Source organism: Phocoena sinus, chromosome 3 (assembly GCF_008692025.1).
Source record: "Phocoena sinus isolate mPhoSin1 chromosome 3, mPhoSin1.pri, whole genome shotgun sequence".
In the NCBI taxonomy this organism is placed as follows: domain Eukaryota; kingdom Metazoa; phylum Chordata; class Mammalia; order Artiodactyla; family Phocoenidae; genus Phocoena; species Phocoena sinus.
Window position 1 is genome coordinate 82130597 of NC_045765.1, and position 19795 is coordinate 82150391.

At 34.3% G+C, this 19795-nt stretch overlaps 1 protein-coding gene across 1 annotated transcript in view; it reads left to right on the top strand.

Annotated features, from left to right (window-relative positions):
- The window catches only part of TMEM232 (transmembrane protein 232), a 270739-nt gene that overhangs the window by 45246 nt on the left and 205698 nt on the right, over positions 1-19795 (top strand). Inside the window, 5 exon segments of the mRNA XM_032626528.1 lie at positions 1040-1166; positions 2973-3130; positions 9034-9133; positions 11609-11763; positions 18680-18813. Coding sequence (XP_032482419.1) covers positions 1040-1166; positions 2973-3130; positions 9034-9133; positions 11609-11763; positions 18680-18813 — 674 coding nt within the window.

Sequence of the window (19795 nt, forward strand, 5' to 3'; positions counted from 1 at the left end):
AAAAATGGGCAAAAGACCTAACTAGATGTTTCTCCAAAGAAGACATACAGATGGCCAACAGGCACATGAAAAGATGCTCAACATCACTAATTGTTAGAGAAATGCAAATCCATACCATAGTGAGGTATCACCTCACACTGATCAGAATGGCCATTATCAAAAAGTCTACAAATAACAGATGCTGGAGGGGGCATGGAGGAAAATGAACCCTCCTACATTGTTGGTGGGAATGTAAATTGGTGCAGCCACTATGGAAAACGGTATGGAGGTTCCTTAAAAAATTTAAAATACAGTTACCATATGATCCAGCAATTCCACTCCTGGGCATATATCTGGAAAAGATGAAAAGTCTAATTCAAAAAGATACATGCACCCCAATGTTCATAGCAGCACTATTTACAATAGCCAAAACATGGAAGCAACCTAAGTGTCCATTGACAGGTGAATGGATAAAGATGTGAGATTATATATATATATATATATATATAAGAATATTACTCATCCATAAAAAAGATTGAAGTATTGCCATTTGCAGCAATATAGATGGATTTGTAGATTATCATACTAGGTGAAGTAAGTCAGACAGAAAAATATATGATATCACTTACATGTGGAATCTAAAAAAATAATACAAATTAACTTATTTACAAAACAGAATCAGACACACAGACATAGAAAACAAACTTATGATTACCAAAGGGAAAAGTGTCAGGGAGGGATAAATTAGGAGTATGGGTTTAACAGGTACACACTACTATATATAAAATAGATAAACAACAAGGACTTTTACTGTACAGCACAGGAAACTGTACTCACTGTCATGTTATAACCTATAATGGAAAAGAATCTGAAAAAGAATATATATTTATTGATGTATATGTATAACTGAATCACTTTGCTGTATACCTGAAACTAAAACAATACTGTAAATCAACTATATTCAATAAAAACAAGTAAAATATTAATAACTTATAAATAATAAAATAATAGAATAAATAAAATATAGATAATAAAAGTAAATATATATTAAATTTAAAAGCTGTACATTTTTGTACATAACAGGAAATTGGGTCTCAAAACCTTAGGTACTGGGAGGCATGTGCATCTTCCTGTGACATGGACTGAAGTAGTATATCTGGCTCAGTGCAAAGGAGAAATCCAAGATGGTATGTCCTCTAACTAAGCTCTTCTTAGTTACCCTAAGTGTTTTCTAGATTAGAAGTGAAGGCATAATTTGAGAACTTTAATATTTAGAAATTGTGCAGGAGCCAAGGAAAATCTGCCTTCCTCTATTGAAATACCTGACAATGTTTCATTATGAAAGGTCCTTTTGTAATTTTGAATTTATGAATTTGGCTGCTTAACTTTTTAATTACAAAATTGTTTTAAAAACTTTTGCTTGGCAGAGTCTTTATTGCTTTTTTCTAAAATTAGTAACTAATTAAAAAGTAATATAAAATGTCATTTAGTGATTTTCAATAACACTAGGCACTATACTTTACAGAAACTCGTTTCTGCATTTTATAATTCTTACTCATAAAACATTAACCAAATGGCCATTTGTTTTTCACTTGTTTTAAACAGCCATTTTACTCATTACCTTTTCATTTATCACGTATTTCTGTCTCCTTTTAAACCACCCTCCAACCAATCTAAAAAAGAAATTAAAAAACATTTTTAAGGAAATAAAGTTTCTTCTATATTATTCTAAATTTTATGTGTATGCCTTTTAAAATGAGTTTTAGAATGTTAACCATATGAGGTCAGAGAGTATTTTCCCTTATAAATTGGGTTTTGTAGTGCTATCTGGGAGCTTTCAAGCAACAGGAAGAATAAGAATGATTTTGTATTTAACTTGCCTTTATGGCACTTCATCACAGTGCTATCCACAGCCTGACCCTATTAAATGTTTAAATGATATTGAAGTAAACAATCTCGGCTTACCAGCAACCAGCAGCCCCTTGCTCTTCTTTGTCAATTAAACCTCGGTTTTGTTCATGAAAGCGCTTCAAAGTCTTTGTACAGGCACATTCTTGGAGATATGAGTCTGGTTCCAGATCACCATAATAAAGTGAATATTGTAATAAAGCGAGTCACATTAATTTTTTTGTTTCACAGTGCATGTAAGTTATGTTTACACTATACTGTAGTCTATCAAATGTGCAATAGCATTATGTCTGAAAATGTACATACATTAATTAAAAAATAATGCTGTTGGAAAAGTATCACTGATAGCCTTGCTAGACACAGGGTTGCCACAAACCCTCAATCTGTAAAAAATACAATATCTGCAAAGCATAATAAATCAAAGTGAATAAGATGAGTTATGCCTATAATGACATGAGGTGCAGTGTTCTGTAGGGCCTTAGCGCTATATTCTTCCTTGTTCAGCTCCATTGGGCCTTATTTCCTCTGCTTTGATTTTCTAGTCTTCTACTTTTCTCTTCTATAGCACTTATCTTGACCACTGTCTTTTGTCATCCAGTTCTGTCCTATTTCCCCACCATTATATATGTAGCCTAGTGATCTATTTTGTGTCGGGTGGAAGAGGTGGAGCTCCTAGGGCATTTCTCTCTCTCCTTGCCTCTTCCCCCTCCCTGCCCTCCCCCACCTCTGTAGTCTCTCCAGCTTAGTGACTTCTGAGTAGTTGAATGTCCTACATGGCAGCTTGGAATTCCAAAGGTAGTATCTTGACAAAGAGGTAGAGGGGGCAACTGTATTGCCTTTTCTGATCTAGACTTGGAAGTCATACAGTGTCACTTCTGCCACATTCTATTAGTTAAAGCAGTCACAAGGCCTGCTCAGGTTCAAGGGGAAGGGGGCATAGACTTCACCTCTTGATGGGACGGATGTCAAAGATTTTAAAACCACAAAGTGGTCTTGGTGACTGAGCAAAATAGTTAATTAGAGGACTTAATTGTAGTATGTAGAAAAGCAGCATAATTTATAAATTATACTTTTTAATATTTCAGAAGCTTTAAATATGCTTTATGCTTCCCTGGACCATGCTACCTTTGATTACGATCATCTGCCTGCCTTATTTTTTGTTGCGTAATCAGTTTTGTATAGACTCTGTTGTGATGCATTCCTAAAGACGTACTTATACTCAGCTGAAATAAAGCTGGCAAAGGTAAGTTTTAAAATAATTTTAATGTGTTTTAATTGCTACATGTAGTACATCTAACCACATGATATCTGTTTCAGGAGCTAAACAGACCATTTGGTTTTATTACAGAATATTCTCGTTTGGTAGCTTATTTTAATCTCCTCTAAATGTGGACATTACATTATTGCTTGATATGCAGATGGAGGTAGTTGAGAAAATACAGTTTCACCAACTATGTAAGAAAATAACATTTAATTAAAAATCAAGTTTGCACTTATTTCTGAGTATATATAGCTTTTCTCCTCTCTCTATTTTTTTTAACATCTTTATTGGAGTATAATTGCTTTACAATGGTGTTTTAGTTTCTGCTTTATAACAAAATGAATCAGCTATACATATACATATATCCCCACATCTCCTCCCTTTTGTGTCTCCCTCCCACCCTCCCTATCCCACCCCTCTAGGTGGTCACAAAGCACTGAGCTGATCTCCCTGTGCCATGTGGCTGCTTTCCACTAGCTATCTATTTTACATTTGGCAGTGTATATATGTGAATGCCATGCTCTCACTTCGTCCCAGCTTACCCTTCCCCCTCCCTGTGTTGTCAAGTCCATTCTCTACATCTGCGTCTTTATTCCTGTCCTTCCCCTAGGTTCTTCAGAACCTTTTTTTTTTTTTTTTGAGATTCCATATATATGTGTTAGCATACGGTATTTGTTTTTCTCTTTCTGACTTACTTCACTCTGTATGACAGACTCTAGGTCCATCCACCTCACTACAAATCGTTTCTTTTTAAGGCTGAGTAATATTCCATTGTATATATGTGCTACATCTTCTTTATCCATTCATCTGTCGATGGACACTTAGGTTGCTTCCATGTCCTGACTATTGTAAATACAGCTGCAATGAACATTGTGGTACATGACTCTTTTTGAATTATGGTTTTCTCAGGGTATATGCCCAGTAGTGGGAATGTTGGGTCGTATGGTAGTTCTATTTTTAGTTTTTTTAAGGAACCTCCATACTGTTCTCCATAGTGGCTGTATCAATTTACATTCCCACCAACAGTGCAAGAGGGTTCCCTTTTCTCCACACCCTCTCCAGCATTTATTGTTTGTAGATTTTTTATAATGGCCATTCTGATCGGTGTGAGGTGATATCTCATTGTAGTTTTGATTTGCATTTCTCTAATGATTAGTGATGTTGAGCATCCTTTCATGTGTTTGTTGGCAATTTGTATATCTTCTTTGGAGAAATGTTTTCCTCTCTATTTTAAGTATTGCTAAATGCCACTTTTCCATTTAAAAATGCTGACTGATAATTCTTAAATTGTTGCCTGATTTGAGAAGATGAGTTGTTCTCTCAGTATTCTATGTCATTTTAGAGCCATAAGATGGGAAACTATGTTTATGTAGCTCATGTTTCATAAGGTCCTAGAAGACATATAGTTCTACTTCCTATGATGATCAAGGTTGCCTGCTGCAAAATTTATTATTAGTCAAAGAAATTTAGCTTAACTAATGGTTTTATTGCAAAGAAAAGCAAGAAGAATTTTAAGAATAAAGAAATATATACATATGTATATATCTCAATTGACATATGTGTATATATATCATTTGAAATTAAGTATGGTATTATTTGCAAAAATATATTTTCTCCTTATTTAATTTTGTTTATGAACTGTTAGAAAATGAGCATGAAGATATTCATGAGTCAGCCACGGCATTTTTGGAAGGTATGTATTTCAGACCTTATAAATTAGGTCTAGATCTTCTCTGATATGTTTGGGGGTAAAAGACTTATGGACACCAGGCAGGATACAGAGAACACATAACAGAAATTGAACATGCAAAGAACTGATGCTTTGCTAGAAGAACAGGAGGCAAAGAGACAAGTAAAATTATAATGTCTTTTTCTTCTTTCCTCTTTATTTCCCAAACTGTTCATTATGGCGATATTTAAGAGCTTATATTTATATAATTATTTTGGGATTTCAAATCTATATATAATACAAAAAGATGGGTGTATTAGTTTATGATGGAAAAAGAGTGGAGTGGAAAAACATAGAGAAAGTGGCTTTTCTTTCCTTTCCTTCTCAGCCCCTTTACTGACCTTTTTCCATTTCTTGCCTTTTATATTTCTGCCAGCAAAAAAATGGCTATAAAATAAAGTTTTTGCCATTGCACATATTGCTTATAATTTACGTATACCATGGATTCATTGAATTTTAAAAAGATGCCTGTATCCTCTCATCTGGATGTTTAGACTATTTGCATTGCACAATGATCAGTGCTTTAGCTATATTAGACATAATAACTTATTTAATCTTTGCAAAAGTCCTAAAAGGTAGGTGCTATTATTATCCACCATTCCACAGACTAGTAGGCATTGAGAGTCTAAGTGAATTACCCAAGATCTCAGCAGAGAAGATTTTGAAACCCACAGTCCAGTGGACTCTCAGCTATGATTCTACTCACTTACCTTGGCTCTCAGATTTACTAATTTTAATGCTTACTTTTTATTGTTCTAGATAATGTAAATTAGCTAGTAGAAATCAGCATGCTTTATAAGTGCCTTTGATTTCAGGCAAGAAGCCATTTCAATTATCCTGCTTGTCTTTGTAGGAATTTCATTATATATCTAACCGTCAGTTGGAAACTTCCCTTTTGATCTTTTCTTGTTGACAGAATGGTGTATTTAATGGTATTGCCATAAAGGCATTACTCATCTTAATACGCACCATTTTGTTTCTCTTTTCACAAAGAAGTATGTAGCTCAGGGTTGGGAAGAGCCAGAAATACCTGATTCCCTAATATTACTTACTTTCCAATTTTGTGTGCATTCTTTCCTCATTGTTTTCCTCTGAGTGTAGAATCTTAACTACTGATGTCTACTTATTAAAGTATAGGAATAATATATAAGCAACAGTAGGTTTAATATATTTTATTTTATTTTTAATTAATTTATTTTTGGCTGCGTTGGGTCTTCGTTGCTGTGCGCGGGCTTTCTCTAGTGGTGAGCGGGGGCTACTCTTCGTTGCAGTGTGTGGGTTTCTCATTGCAGTGGCTTCTCTTGTTGTGGAGCATGGGCTCTAGGCACGTGGGCTCCGGTAATTGTGGTATGCATCCTCTAGAGCGCAGGCTCAGTTGTGGCGCACGGGCTTAGTAGCTCCACAGCATGTGGGATTCTCCTGGACCAGTGCTCGAACCCGCATCCCCTGCATTGGCAGGCGGACTCCTGACCACTGCGCCACCAGGGAAGCCCGGTTTGATATATTTTAGATAGGAATATAATCTTCTACAAAGGAATACAATCTTCTATAAAGAACATAAAACACATCACTAACTATTACAATGTAATACATAATAAATATTATTCAGCATTTCTATTTCACGGTTAGATAACAGAGAAATGAAGATAACAAAAGATGAAAAGAGAAGGAAAGAAGGGGGTGAAAGAATAAAGGAAGAAAAGACAGGGTAGCAGGGAAAGGAACTGACAAGCAGAAATTTACTCTAGGAGGCAAAGCTTAAGTTGTCAACCTACAGAGAGAGTATGTACACAAATGAAACATGAGGACAGATGCATAGAAAGTTCCAGAATTCCTTAAAGACTGGCAGACTTTTCAACAAAAATCTGGTTTTTCAGAATATTACAGATGAAAGCTTTTAAAACCATTTTTCCAAGCATAGTTGTATAGAGTTTCACTTCTGGATAAAGTGAAACTCATGACCAAATTGGTGTATAATACAGCAGTTTTGCAAACTGATATGTTGATTATGTATTTTTCTCTTCAGACCCACTTTAAAATTTTAAAGTATTGCTTTCAATATCCTTCTCTGATCCCTTGCAAAATCTTAAATTATTCTTCTTCTGATGAATTTATTATTTCCAACTTTAATATGCTCTCAGAGTATTGCAATATTCTTTTAAATGATCTGTTGATTTCCACTTCCTTCTCATCTAACTTCAGTCTCTTGGAGAAGCATAGTACTATATCAAAGTGCTTTATACGAAGAGATCCCTTGGCATGACATAAACATTTTATTTATTTTTAAAAGTCGATAAATGGTGCATGTTTATAATTTATGGATGTATTTACAAATATTCATGGTGCATTCTTAGAATTTATTTTAATGATAGAAGTTTTTGAGAAAAAAATATTTGGAAATCACTGCTGTAATAGAAAGTTCATGTCTTCTGATGCAAAACACACAGTCCTGGGTTTGAATTCCAGTAATGCTACTTATTTGCTGAATAGTCTTGGGTGAAGCACTGAGACTTGGTAGAATCATCTTTTGAATTTAATTTTATTTTTTTACATGTAGCTCTAATAATACCCTGCACTATTGTTAAGATGTTAAGAGGATTTGCATATATGTATATCTTGATAGTGATATAATGGTAGTTATTATTATTATTTGGTCCTTTTCCGTAATCTTATGATTTAGCAATTTAGGCATTTACATTCCATTTATTTCTATAGTGTGTGTTTTTTTTCTCATTTTCTGTGAAATTTTATATATTTTTGCAGATATTTAATTTTCTGTTGTCTATGTAAAACAGTTTTAACTATACATGTATTTTAAACTTCACAGAAGTGTGATATGAAAGTGTGTATTTAGTAATGACATTGTGTGTGTGTGTGTGTGTGTGTGTGTGTGTTTTCATGAGGGAATGGGGACTTCAGTACAACATACTATGCACAGGCAGAATATTTCTCAAAACTATTGTAATCCATATTCGTCTATATACTGAGACAAGGCACTGTGCAATGTACTATGATATTTTCTCTTTTATTTTACTTAAAAATCCCCTTTCTATTGATTTCAAGTTTTATTTATTTTTAAAAGTCGATAAATGGTGCATGTTTATAATTTATGGATGTATTTACAAATATTCATGGTGCATTCTTAGAATTTATTTTAATGATAGAAGTTTTTGAGAAAAAAATATTTGGAAATCACTGCTGTAATAGAAAGTTCATGTCTTCTGATGCAAAACACACAGTCCTGGGTTTGAATTCCAGTAATGCTACTTATTTGCTGAATAGTCTTGGGTGAAGCACTGAGACTTGGTAGAATCATCTTTTGAATTTAATTTTATTTTTTTACATGTAGCTCTAATAATACCCTGCACTATTGTTAAGATGTTAAGAGGATTTGCATATATGTATATCTTGATAGTGATATAATGGTAGTTATTATTATTATTTGGTCCTTTTCCGTAATCTTATGATTTAGCAATTTAGGCATTTACATTCCATTTATTTCTATAGTGTGTGTTTTTTTTTCTCATTTTCTGTGAAATTTTATATATTTTTGCAGATATTTAATTTTCTGTTGTCTATGTAAAACAGTTTTAACTATACATGTATTTTAAACTTCACAGAAGTGTGATATGAAAGTGTGTATTTAGTAATGACATTGTGTGTGTGTGTGTGTGTGTGTGTGTGTTTTCATGAGGGAATGGGGACTTCAGTACAACATACTATGCACAGGCAGAATATTTCTCAAAACTATTGTAATCCATATTCGTCTATATACTGAGACAAGGCACTGTGCAATGTACTATGATATTTTCTCTTTTATTTTACTTAAAAATCCCCTTTCTATTGATTTCATGACTCACTTAAGGGGCATGATTTGCAATTTGAAAAATAATGTTCTAAAGGACATAGAACAAAATAGTATTCAGTATTGGTCATTATATGTAATGGAGAAAAGATTTATGAATTTTTTTTTCTGAACCAGTATTTTAACCTTGATACAAATGTTTTAAAGTTATTTCAAAAGCATACAATCTCAAATGAATTTGAAATTGTTTCATCAAAAGCAAATGTAATGATAAAATGGTTTATTTTCCTTATGGTTTTTAAACATTTATTGATGCAACACAAAAATGCTTTTTTCTTTCTTTTTTGACAGATTGGTTATTTGGTCTTCTTACGACTTTTTATATATTTCCTTCATGGTCACCTGAAAAGTTTTAAACAACATTTACTTAGGCTTCAACCATATTTATATGGTAGACTGTCTTTTATTTTCTACATTTATAAATATTTTATGTTCTTTTGAGAAGCTCAGGCTATCACTATAAAGAGTATAGGCTGTATTTTATTTTTCGTGAAAGATAATGAGTGCAGTACTGAAGAGCACAGCTTCTGGGTGAGACTGGTTTTACTTTTAAATTTCCTACTTAACTAACCATATGAACTTGTCCGTGGCTCAGTTTTCTTATCTGTAATATCTAACTCACTGGATTTCAAGAAGTTAATTCATATTTTAGTAAGGTAACCCTAGTGGTGATGTAGTTGCTGGACTGGAGTAAGGAGAGAGTGGACTCAGGGGGTCCATTATCTGTGACATTCGTACAGGCAAGAGATGTTAAAGGTATGAACTTCTAAAATGGGGATGGATAGAGTAAAATAGTTTTGAAAAGTGTTTAGGAGATAAGAAACACTGAACTTGGTGATCCCTTGGATCTAAGCTATATGTAAGGGAAAGTGACAAATTCAGGATGAATCTTATATTTTACATATTGACTAATAAGGTCAAGATAATGGTGCTCTAAACTGAGAAAATTTTGGAGAAACATTTGGACATACTGAATTTGAAGGTCACTCAGGTGTATACACCCAGTTGGAAACAGAGGTTTGGAACTAGGGAAATAAGTGAAGCCTGGGAATCACTTATTTCATGGGTATCAACATGGATCATTTGACAGTCATCACTGTTAACGTGGATGAGATAACCTGGGAATGGGAGGTGGTGGTGGGGAGAAATTTATTCTAGTAGTAGAGTCTTGGGGGACATAAACATTTAATAGATTATTGGAGTAACAGACATCAACCAGTAGAGAAGAATTAGTAGAAAAAAGAGGGAGTGATGATATAGAAAGCCAAAGAGGGGAGAGGCAAGAAGATCAACATTATCAAGAGCTGTAAAATCATTAAACAATAGGAGGTCTGAGACGGGTGATGGGTTTCTGAAGTCAGAAAGTCATTGTTCTTGGGAGCATTACCGAGTGGAAGCAAAGTTCAGATTGGAGGTAAACAAAGAGTGAAGGGAAAGTTTAAGCATAAGACAAAGGTGGTGAACTGTTTTTAAAAGCTTAGCTATGAAAGGAAGGAGAAATATGTCAATAGTTTGGATGAAAAAGCAAGGTCAAAAGAGGAGAAGATTAATATGTTGTAGGATAAGAAATCAAGAGACTCAAGATGCAAGAAAGGGAGGAATATTTGATGGGAAAAGCCATAGAGGAGGGGAGTAGAAGGTAATAGTGCAAATATTTTGGATACAAGTTTTGGTAGGGTCTGAAACCAAGGCATGGCTGTAGATTGACAGTATAGGAGTTTGTGTCTACCGTATCACTTGTTTTTCTTTCTTCATTACATTATAAACCTCTTTTAACTCCTCACAATGTTCAGCATAGTGATTCATCAAATATTCAGGTAGTGGTGGCAAATAAGTTTTGAAAGATTATTTGTATAAAACCTCAAGTTCTTACACTGGCTTGTTATTGTTGATATATCGCAAGAACACCAACATTTTGTTTCATATAAGGTTAAGATATTGCCCTCTTATCACATGCTGTTAAGTGGAGCCCTACTGAGGCTACATGTTCAGCAACAGGTGGATTCCTACCTGAGGCTATTAGTTACTGCTACTACCTACCCATACAGCCATCCAATAGAAGAGTGGTTATTACTAATTTTTCCATTGTGTCGGTGGACTAAAACTCAAAGGTTGTTTAAAAGTTTATAAAAAGGACAGCACAGGGCTTCCCTGGTGGCGCAGTGGTTGAGAGTCCGCCTGCTGATGCAGGGGACACGGGTTCGTGCCCCGGTCTGGGAAGATCCCACGTGCCGCGGAGCGGCTGGGCCCGTGAGCCATGGCCGCTGAGCCTGCGCGTCCGGAGCCTGTGCTCCACAACGGGAGAGGCCACAACAGTGAGAGGCCCGCGTACAGCAAAAAAAAAAAAAAAAAAAAGGACAGCACAGAGATGGTTCTGTTAAATACCACATAGTCCTATGTTAAATGACATAATTGTTGCTGTGGTTAAACTATATATTTTAAAAAATCAACAACAATGACATCTTGAAAAGAATTAAATTGAGAATGTTGGTTTAAAAGCAATGACATTGATTACAATATCAGATTATCCATTATGAATAGTATCTATTCTGACTTGATTTATTTTCAGCTGGAAGTTTCCAGGGATTGTTGTGTAGTAACTATACTTAATTGGGCATTCAACCATTATGTAATTGCTGTTCTGAATTATATAAACTCTTATGCATGAATTATTTACCTTGTAGTTTTCTATTCTACCACCAGGGGTCATACATAACATTATTAATCTTCAATAGATGGGGAAATATACAGCAGTTTCAGCCTCTTGAGTACTGAATTTAATTATATTTTAGTAACTAAAAGACAAATGAAATGCAGTGTGAGATGTTAATGAAATATTTCTCACAAATTATTTTTCTTACAATAACACTTTCTTTCTCTGGAGAATTATATTGCAAGTATCCAAACATCTTTTCAAATGTGCAGTGTATTCTGAAAATCATGGAAATTGTATGTAAAAGAGAACTCCTTTCTCAATCAATTTTTAGCCCTGTGGAAGACAAGAATGTAGATTCTGAGATGGTGAGTATATCCTAGCGCTTGACGAATCAGATCAGATTACTATGCTTAAATAATCATGCTTGCTAATTCGGTAACATGGCTGAAGATGAATTTAGCTGCAGGGGAGGAGTGAACAGCACAGACATTAAAGTCATGTGCACATTTCCTGGACAGTAGTTCGTAGGATCAGTAGTGGGGCATCAGTATCCACCACTACTACTTTAAATGGAGTAATGCCATAATACCTTCTTCCTTATCGATTCCATCTCAGCTGATTAATTAAAAATTGCAACATCATTTAGATTGACTTTTAAATGAACATTTTAAGATATTACATTTTTATTAAAGGGAGAGTGTGTAAAGTACAGGCTGTTAATGAGAGCAAGTGTAATATTTTTATGCTTCCATGATTCATATGTAATAACATTTAATATGCTATTAAAATCAACTGATATTTTTTTAATGGTTCAAAATTGAGAAAGTAATACCTGGTATATGACAAATCTCCTTTTAATTTCTAACTTAGATATTAATGATCAACATTAGAGAAAACTATCTGTCCCAATTATATATAATTCCTTGGTATGTAATAAGCTATGATTATACAAACAGAACTCCAGTGTTCATATACCTTATAGCCTGATGTACTTCAAAAGTCAAACTTCAATCTTTGGGGCTTGTAATGCCTTTATTTCCTTTTCTCACATATATTCCAAAAGAAAGCAGTGAACACTTCAAAACCTTGATTCTTTTATTATTTTATTTTTTGTTATATATACTTATTATTTTATAATTTATAAATAGAAATGTTTTTCTAATAATTTCTTAAAAAGGAGAAAAATGCATTTAATATGATGCTAGTTGGAACAACTAAGGAAACTTCTTTTTTAAAATAATTTTACCTGTGAGCTGCCTCACAGTTTCCCTGTGCTTCCCTTGGGCCTTTCCACAACTATCTAAAATTTAAGTCTATAAGGAGGAACATTTAACCACATCTATTTGTGTTCTTTTTAGGAGTTAGTGTTTTCTTTTTGGCTCATAACTTGGTAAGCCATTTATATAAAGAGTGACGTATACTAAGCCATTTGAACCATTTGGTTATGCTTACTAATAAACACACATTGCTTCATGCATAAAAAGGATCTTGTTTTAAAGTTTCAAAAATGTTTTGACAATAAATATATAACCTAAGATACTGAGCAACAGGAAAAGCACTGACTTTCAAGAGGAAGGGCCTGTTCACCAATTGACTTTTTGATCCAGAGTAGGTCCATTAAGCTCTCCAAATCCCCATTTGCTTATCTTTAAAAAGATACCATTGGGTACTTCCCTGGCGGTCCAGTGGTTAAGAATCCACGCTTCCACTGCAGAGGGCACAGGTTTGATCCCTGGTTGGGGAACTAAGATTCTGCATGCTGTGTGGTGCAGCCAAAAAAAAAAAAAAAAATATATATATATATATATATATATATATTTATATATATATATGAAGTGAAGGAATAACTTCAAAAAAAAATAAAAAGACACCACCACGACCATAATCATTATCATCATCCTCGTCATATTTGCCCTAACTAATCTACAGAGTTGTTGTGAAGATTGCAAAAAAGCATGTGCCTTATAAATTATTAAGAGCCATGCAAACATAAATAATAATTATTGAAAAATATACTTAGGAACTCACTTTAACTTAGGCAGTTAAATGTAATAATTTTTATCTAAGGATGTGCTTATGCTGACTAATTGTGCTTAACTGTGTGTAGTTAATTGTGCTTAACTTAATATAGTGATGATTTGAGTGTTTTTCCTTTAAACAAATAAGATCCTGTGAAATCTTGACAACATGAGTGTTCCACCTGTGAGGCCGGCAACTTTCAGTGTTAATTCTGCTTCTCCTTGAATCAATCTGTTTTTGTCACTCTTGGTGCACATATACAGCAAGGAAATGGAAGTTCACTGCTTCTATACAGTTAAGATCTACCTTGGTTTGAAGTGAAAGAGGCAAGAATGTCAACACATGAAAAGAATATATCTGCTTATAATGGGACAAGTCACTAAGTCTCTGTGCTTTTTTCCACTTTTTAGAACAAAGGGGCATAGTTTCAGTCTTTTTAAGTTCTATTTCACCTCCATACATGAGATCCTATGAAGGGATTATAACAGAATTTAGCCTCTCAGACTTATTGCCCTCCTTTTTCTACTCCCATTACCTCATAATATAAAGAATATAAAAGGTAGTGTAGCCACAGTGCTGCTGAAAATGGCTGATTCAGCTGATTCAGTGGTGGATGGCACATTTTAATATTGTCCTCCAGTTTCAGCCCATTTTCTCCAGTACAGTTTAATCTAAGCCAGGCTCCCTAGTTCAGCTGAGTATTTACCCATTCAGTACCCATGTGTCTCAACTTCTGGGAGAAGTAAGGGTGAAGAAGAGAGAAAACTGGGACTATAAAAGATATACCTGTATTCACCCTCTCTCCCTTTATTATTCATATGCTACCGTAGACGATTTGTGGGTTTATTCCTACAGCTCGTATCTTCAGTAATGCTAAAGGGTCCATGACAGCATATTTTGGCCACTGCAAAATACTTTATTTTTAATATATTATAAGCATTGAAGTAGAAACATAATTTGTTTTCAAAGTGCTATTATAAAATTGCTTTTAAAGAAGGAATTCTGTACGATATAGGCATTAGGATACACACAATATGGGTGTTGGTTCTGTATAAGGATAGGAAATCTCCTTTCCCTGCTGCTGGGACCCATTTCTCCTTTTAATGTTCTTTCAAGCTGATCCAGACACAGGGTTTCCATTGACTTTGACAAATGGTACACTTTAATTGGCTCTGTGAATTGCAGAGCCTGAACACTGGATTGGGTTTTCCACTCTGTCCTTTGCTCACTAGCAAAGCACACTTGTCACATTATAATAATAACATGGTTCTTTGGAGTAGGTAGATTCAAATTCAACAAAAATGCAGTAGACCGTTTACTAAATAGTTGCATCCATCCTAAAGTATTGTACAAATAGTTTTCTGAAAACTAGGAAACATAAAGGATTTACTTTCAAATGTATTAGCAGTCTCATCCTTTAGTGCGTTAAGTACAGTACTCAGTAAGCTAAAGGCACTCTCTAAATTTGGGACATTTTATGCTGTACTGTAATTATAAATGGTTACTAGGAATTGGGTTAGACTGAGACACAGGCTCTTTAAAATTAGGAACATTATCCTATGATTTATGCCCTGTTATTCAGGTAATATATTTGTATTGAGGGGTCCTATCATGGCAATGTCAGCTATCCCCCAAATAACTGAAAACAAGGATGAAACTCAAAAAGCTGTCTTCGAGCAGCCACAATAGAGCCCATGCTTCAGAGTTCAGTTTTGTCATCAAAGAGAGCCTGGTCAGACACTCAGAGCTTCTCAAATTTGCACAAAATTCAAGCTGATAGGGTTATCTGAGTTCTCAGCCAACAGCAGATTGGCAACACTTTGGTAGGTGGGCTTTCTGTCTTTAGAATGTACGCTCTGCCCACTGTTTCCACAGTGGGAGCTGGTTCCAAGGATGCAGCCTTGAGACCGTAATGTGTTTCTGAGACCAGTTGGATGGTATAGGTGATTGAACCTAGTTAAAGCATCTACATAAACCTTAAGATTCTGGAGGGCAGGTGTGGAGATCTACTCTCTTGCAGCTGCCGAAGAGAAGCCTCCTGTGTAAGTTTCCTTGCTTGTTGAACTGCCACCTGCCAATCTGGAGTGGCCTGCCTCTTTCTCAGGTCTTCCCCAACCTTGTTCTCCGTGTATGGGGGCCAGTTTGCAAACCAGCATAGCTCAAAGCTAGGCAGCAAGTGGGGGAGATGAAAGAACTATAGGAAGTGGTCATAAAGCAGCCCCCCCCACACACCAAAAAGATGGAAGGGGAAAAATAAGTTCTAGTTCTCTGGGAGTAATTTAATGCAGTGCTCAGTGCTTTTCAAACTGTGTAGAGGGTAAAAATCCCTCTACAATTTTTTAAGGAATTTTCCAGACCGTCACAGACTGATACTTTTAAAGCTACAATAATAGTAAATTATGAAAAAGAAATAAATATATAGGCATTAATTTTTTTACTAGACTGAAAAGAAAATTAACTCAAATTTTGTAAAAGTTTCTAAATATGTATTCTTTATTTCTGTACTCTAGTTAACAATTTGCAGAGGGGATGTATCTGCCAACCACACCTTGGGTGGGACTGCTTTAGTGTAAAGACAAAGAACTCTACACCACCTAATAGTTCTCAGAGCATTGCTTCCTCTTGGTCTGCTACACTGATGATGTATGTGATGATTGTATTAAATCACATCATCATCATTATTATATTAATTCATTCTAGTTAGGCAAATACATTTTTTCTTTTGAAAACAGTAAAAAGCAGGGAAGAAACTTTAGCAGAATTTCCATGCAAATACTTGAAATATATAAGGATATAATGCATAAGGATAAGAGAGAAGCCTCACTTATTTGGAAAATTCTCAGGTGTGGCGGGTTCAAAGACCCTTCAGGAGCACACATGCAGTTGGGAAAACTGGTTTTATTATTTGTTGCAGAGAGAGAACACACACCCAGAGGACCATGTGATGTCTCAGTTAGAGGGTGCTAGCATAAATCTATTATAGGATTTGGACGTTGGTTGGGTGATTTGGGGGAGGCTCTAAAGAAGCAGGGATTCTCTTTAGATTTGATGCTGCCAGAAAGTAGGGGCAATTCTGATTGGGTGTTTTGTGGGTGGCACAGTGACTTTTTGTCTGTGCTTAGAAACAAAAATATCAAGTGGCTTTGTGTATTTATCAGAGCAATATTGTCTGAGATTGATATTCCGTGAGTTTATATCCAGCAGGAAAACAAAATGACCTGACTGTGAGCGCCTGACCAGGTTGTAGTAATATTGATGTCAAATCAGTTCCGGAAGTCAGAGGCTTCTTTTTTCTTTTTCAGTGATAAGTAAAAATGGTATCATATAAAATTAAAAATCAAGCTTAAATATTCTTCATTATCTAAATCCTGATCATTTCTTTACCAAAGGCTTTTGGGAATTTTCTCTGGTGATGGTATATAAGTTTGTTAACGAGAATTTTTGACCTAACTGAATAGTCTCTAGCCATGCAGTGCACAACACATGATTTAAAAAAAAAACAACAAAGTATTGATTGTTTTAAATTAATTAGTCAAGTCATCCACAAGTTTCAAAACATATCTACCTATATATGTATTCAGAATGTTTGCAACATGAGGGATGTCAGGCATCCAGGCTCAGGCTGCTAGAGCAATTTGAGAAAAGAATTTCATTTATATGGATTCCACTTTTGGGGGAGACTCTACCACAAAGCAGAAAACTGAGTTATTTAGATGAAATATGTACATATACTGAAGTCTGCATGTCTCAGTCTGATGTCTTACATTATTTTAGAATAAAGCTTTTTTTTGGGAAATTATAACATTCTAAACACTGACTGGTTTCCATTTGCTTTTGTGGATGATTTTTCCCCTGAGTCGGTAGCCTTGTGCAGAGACTTTATCTTACTCCTGCCTTTATTGCCAGCGTCTGTGTTCCTGACATAATGTAAATCAATACACATCTGTGAGACTTAAATAAGCAGTTGACTAGAAAGTTAAAACTAAGTTTAAATTTTTAATCTTAGTTTAAAATTTATATATGAACTTCTGGCTTTCTCTCTTAAGAGTACTCAACATGAAAACTTTCTTTAAGAATAGTCTTGATGTTATTTTGTATAGTAAATGAGAGTTGTAAAATCCTTTGGAATCTCTTAGTGTTTCTTTTGAGCATAAAAGAATAATATATCAGCTAAATTAGTAATTTGAGTACATATCACAGGATGTGTATTTGAATCTTTACTGTTGACAAAAATTCAATGGGAGTGCTGTGTCAAAAAATAAAATCAAGTTTCTTTGCACCAGTTACTTTAGCAGATCAGTTAAGTCTATGAAACTGTTAGGAAGCACTCTAAGAAAAAAACAAATAGCCCATTTGTTTTCTGATTTTGTAGCCTTTTAAAATAGTTACTTTGCAGACATTGACCACATCCAGCTAGGCAATATTTTGGTCCTTAAAGTGAAAATCCACATTTTAAAACCCAATTTGCTGTTTGATCATTGTTCAAACTTTCCCCTCTTCCCTCCCCCAGGTGTCAGGGAGAACTAAGTCATATAGGTTTTAAGAAGCACAATTGTGTCTAATAGTTGTCCCTTAGCAGATACAGGATTTTTGTCACATTGTGGAACTGATGTCATTGAACACAAGGGATCCATGTGAGAATATATTAAGAATTAAGTTCAGATTAACTATATATACTTACAAAAATGTATTTAAGTAAATATACTTACAAAAAGTATTTATGTAAATGTATTTAAGTAAATATGTACTGGGACTTCCCTGGTGGCCCAGTGGGTAAGGCTCCGCGCTCCCAATGCTGGGGGTCCGGGTTTGATCCCTGGTCAGGGAACTAGATCCCACATGCCTCAACTAAGTCTGCATGCTGCAACTAAAAATCCTGCAAAGACCAGCGCAGCCAAAATAAATAAATAGATAAAAAAAATATATATATACTTACAAAAATGTATTTAAGTATATTAACTATATATACTTACAAAAATGTATGTAAGTAATATATTTTGTAAGTAATACTTACAAAAATGTATTTAAGTAAAAATGTATTTAAGTAAAATTTCATTGAACACAAGGGATCCATGTGAGAATATATTAAGAATTAAGTTCAGATTAACTATATATACTTACAAAAATGTATTTAAATTGCTCTACTTGGTGTAACATGGTGTAGAAAAAATATGCATTTAAAATTTATTTTCATGTTTATTCAAGTCAAAGAACTCTTTCTCAGATATATTTTATTTACAGGAACATTTGCAACTTAATCAGGAAGGATATGAAATTAACCACCTGCTCTGGCACTGTGTTGCTTCCTGTACTTGTGTTCGGAAGAATAGTCCCCAGTTGAACAAGGTGCTTGAACATCTCATCCTTCATAAAACACAGCTTCAAGAGAAACACTGGTAAGAGGGATCCTATAAATGCAAAGTAACTCATGGGGAAACCTTTGTGTTTAAATGTTAAATAACCTTTGTGCTTAAATGTTAATCACACCTTAGTTGACTATGAAAAAAATTTATAATCTCAGTTCCAAAGGCAAGGGCAATTTATATATTTTGTATTAGTTCATTTCATCAATAAATTTTTCTTATCTTTTTTTTTTTTTGGCTAGATGAGCATGCTTGTATTGCGTTGTTTGTCTTTATTAAAGGAAATTTACTATTGAAACTTCATTCCCACATTTAAAACATCTTTTATTTTCCAAGTTGTTAAACAACAATGAAGTACAGCTTATTATCCTTGGAGGAAATATACTAAGATTCTGTTTATGCGTTATTTGTAAAGTAGAAGAGAAATGACTGATAAGTGTTAATTTCCTCCTATACATATGTTAATTTGAAAAGGGAAAAAGAAGTCTTAAATTACTAAAAAAGAGGGCATGGGTTAATGGAGGAAAGAAGAATTTTAAAGGAGTATTTCTGAGGAAATTGATCAGAGGATATCCCTTTGCAATATTTGAGGATGATCAGAGATTTGAATTCCTTTTCCACTACTAACAATAACAATAATATGTTGCGCCATAGCAAGTAGAAAATTCATATGTTTTTCTTAAAATTACTTCCAGTTTTTAAGCCTCTGGCAAGCCCACTCTGCACAACCAATTTGTATATGTAAATTCTAAGAATCTGGTATATTTCTTCTGGACAAAAGCTGTTTTCCAGTTTCATTTGGATATTTTGGGGATTCTAGATCAAGTAAAGATTTCTGGAGAATGGCTTAGAGCATGTCTAATTTCCTTGAAATAGCCTATTTTAGAGTCTTGGAAGACTCTAACTTGATTTAAAAATAGCAAATTATATTTCAACATATAAAAGTAAATATTGCATGACTTTGTCAGTTTATTTTCAAGGTATTCTAATAATTACCAAATAAACATGTTTAGAT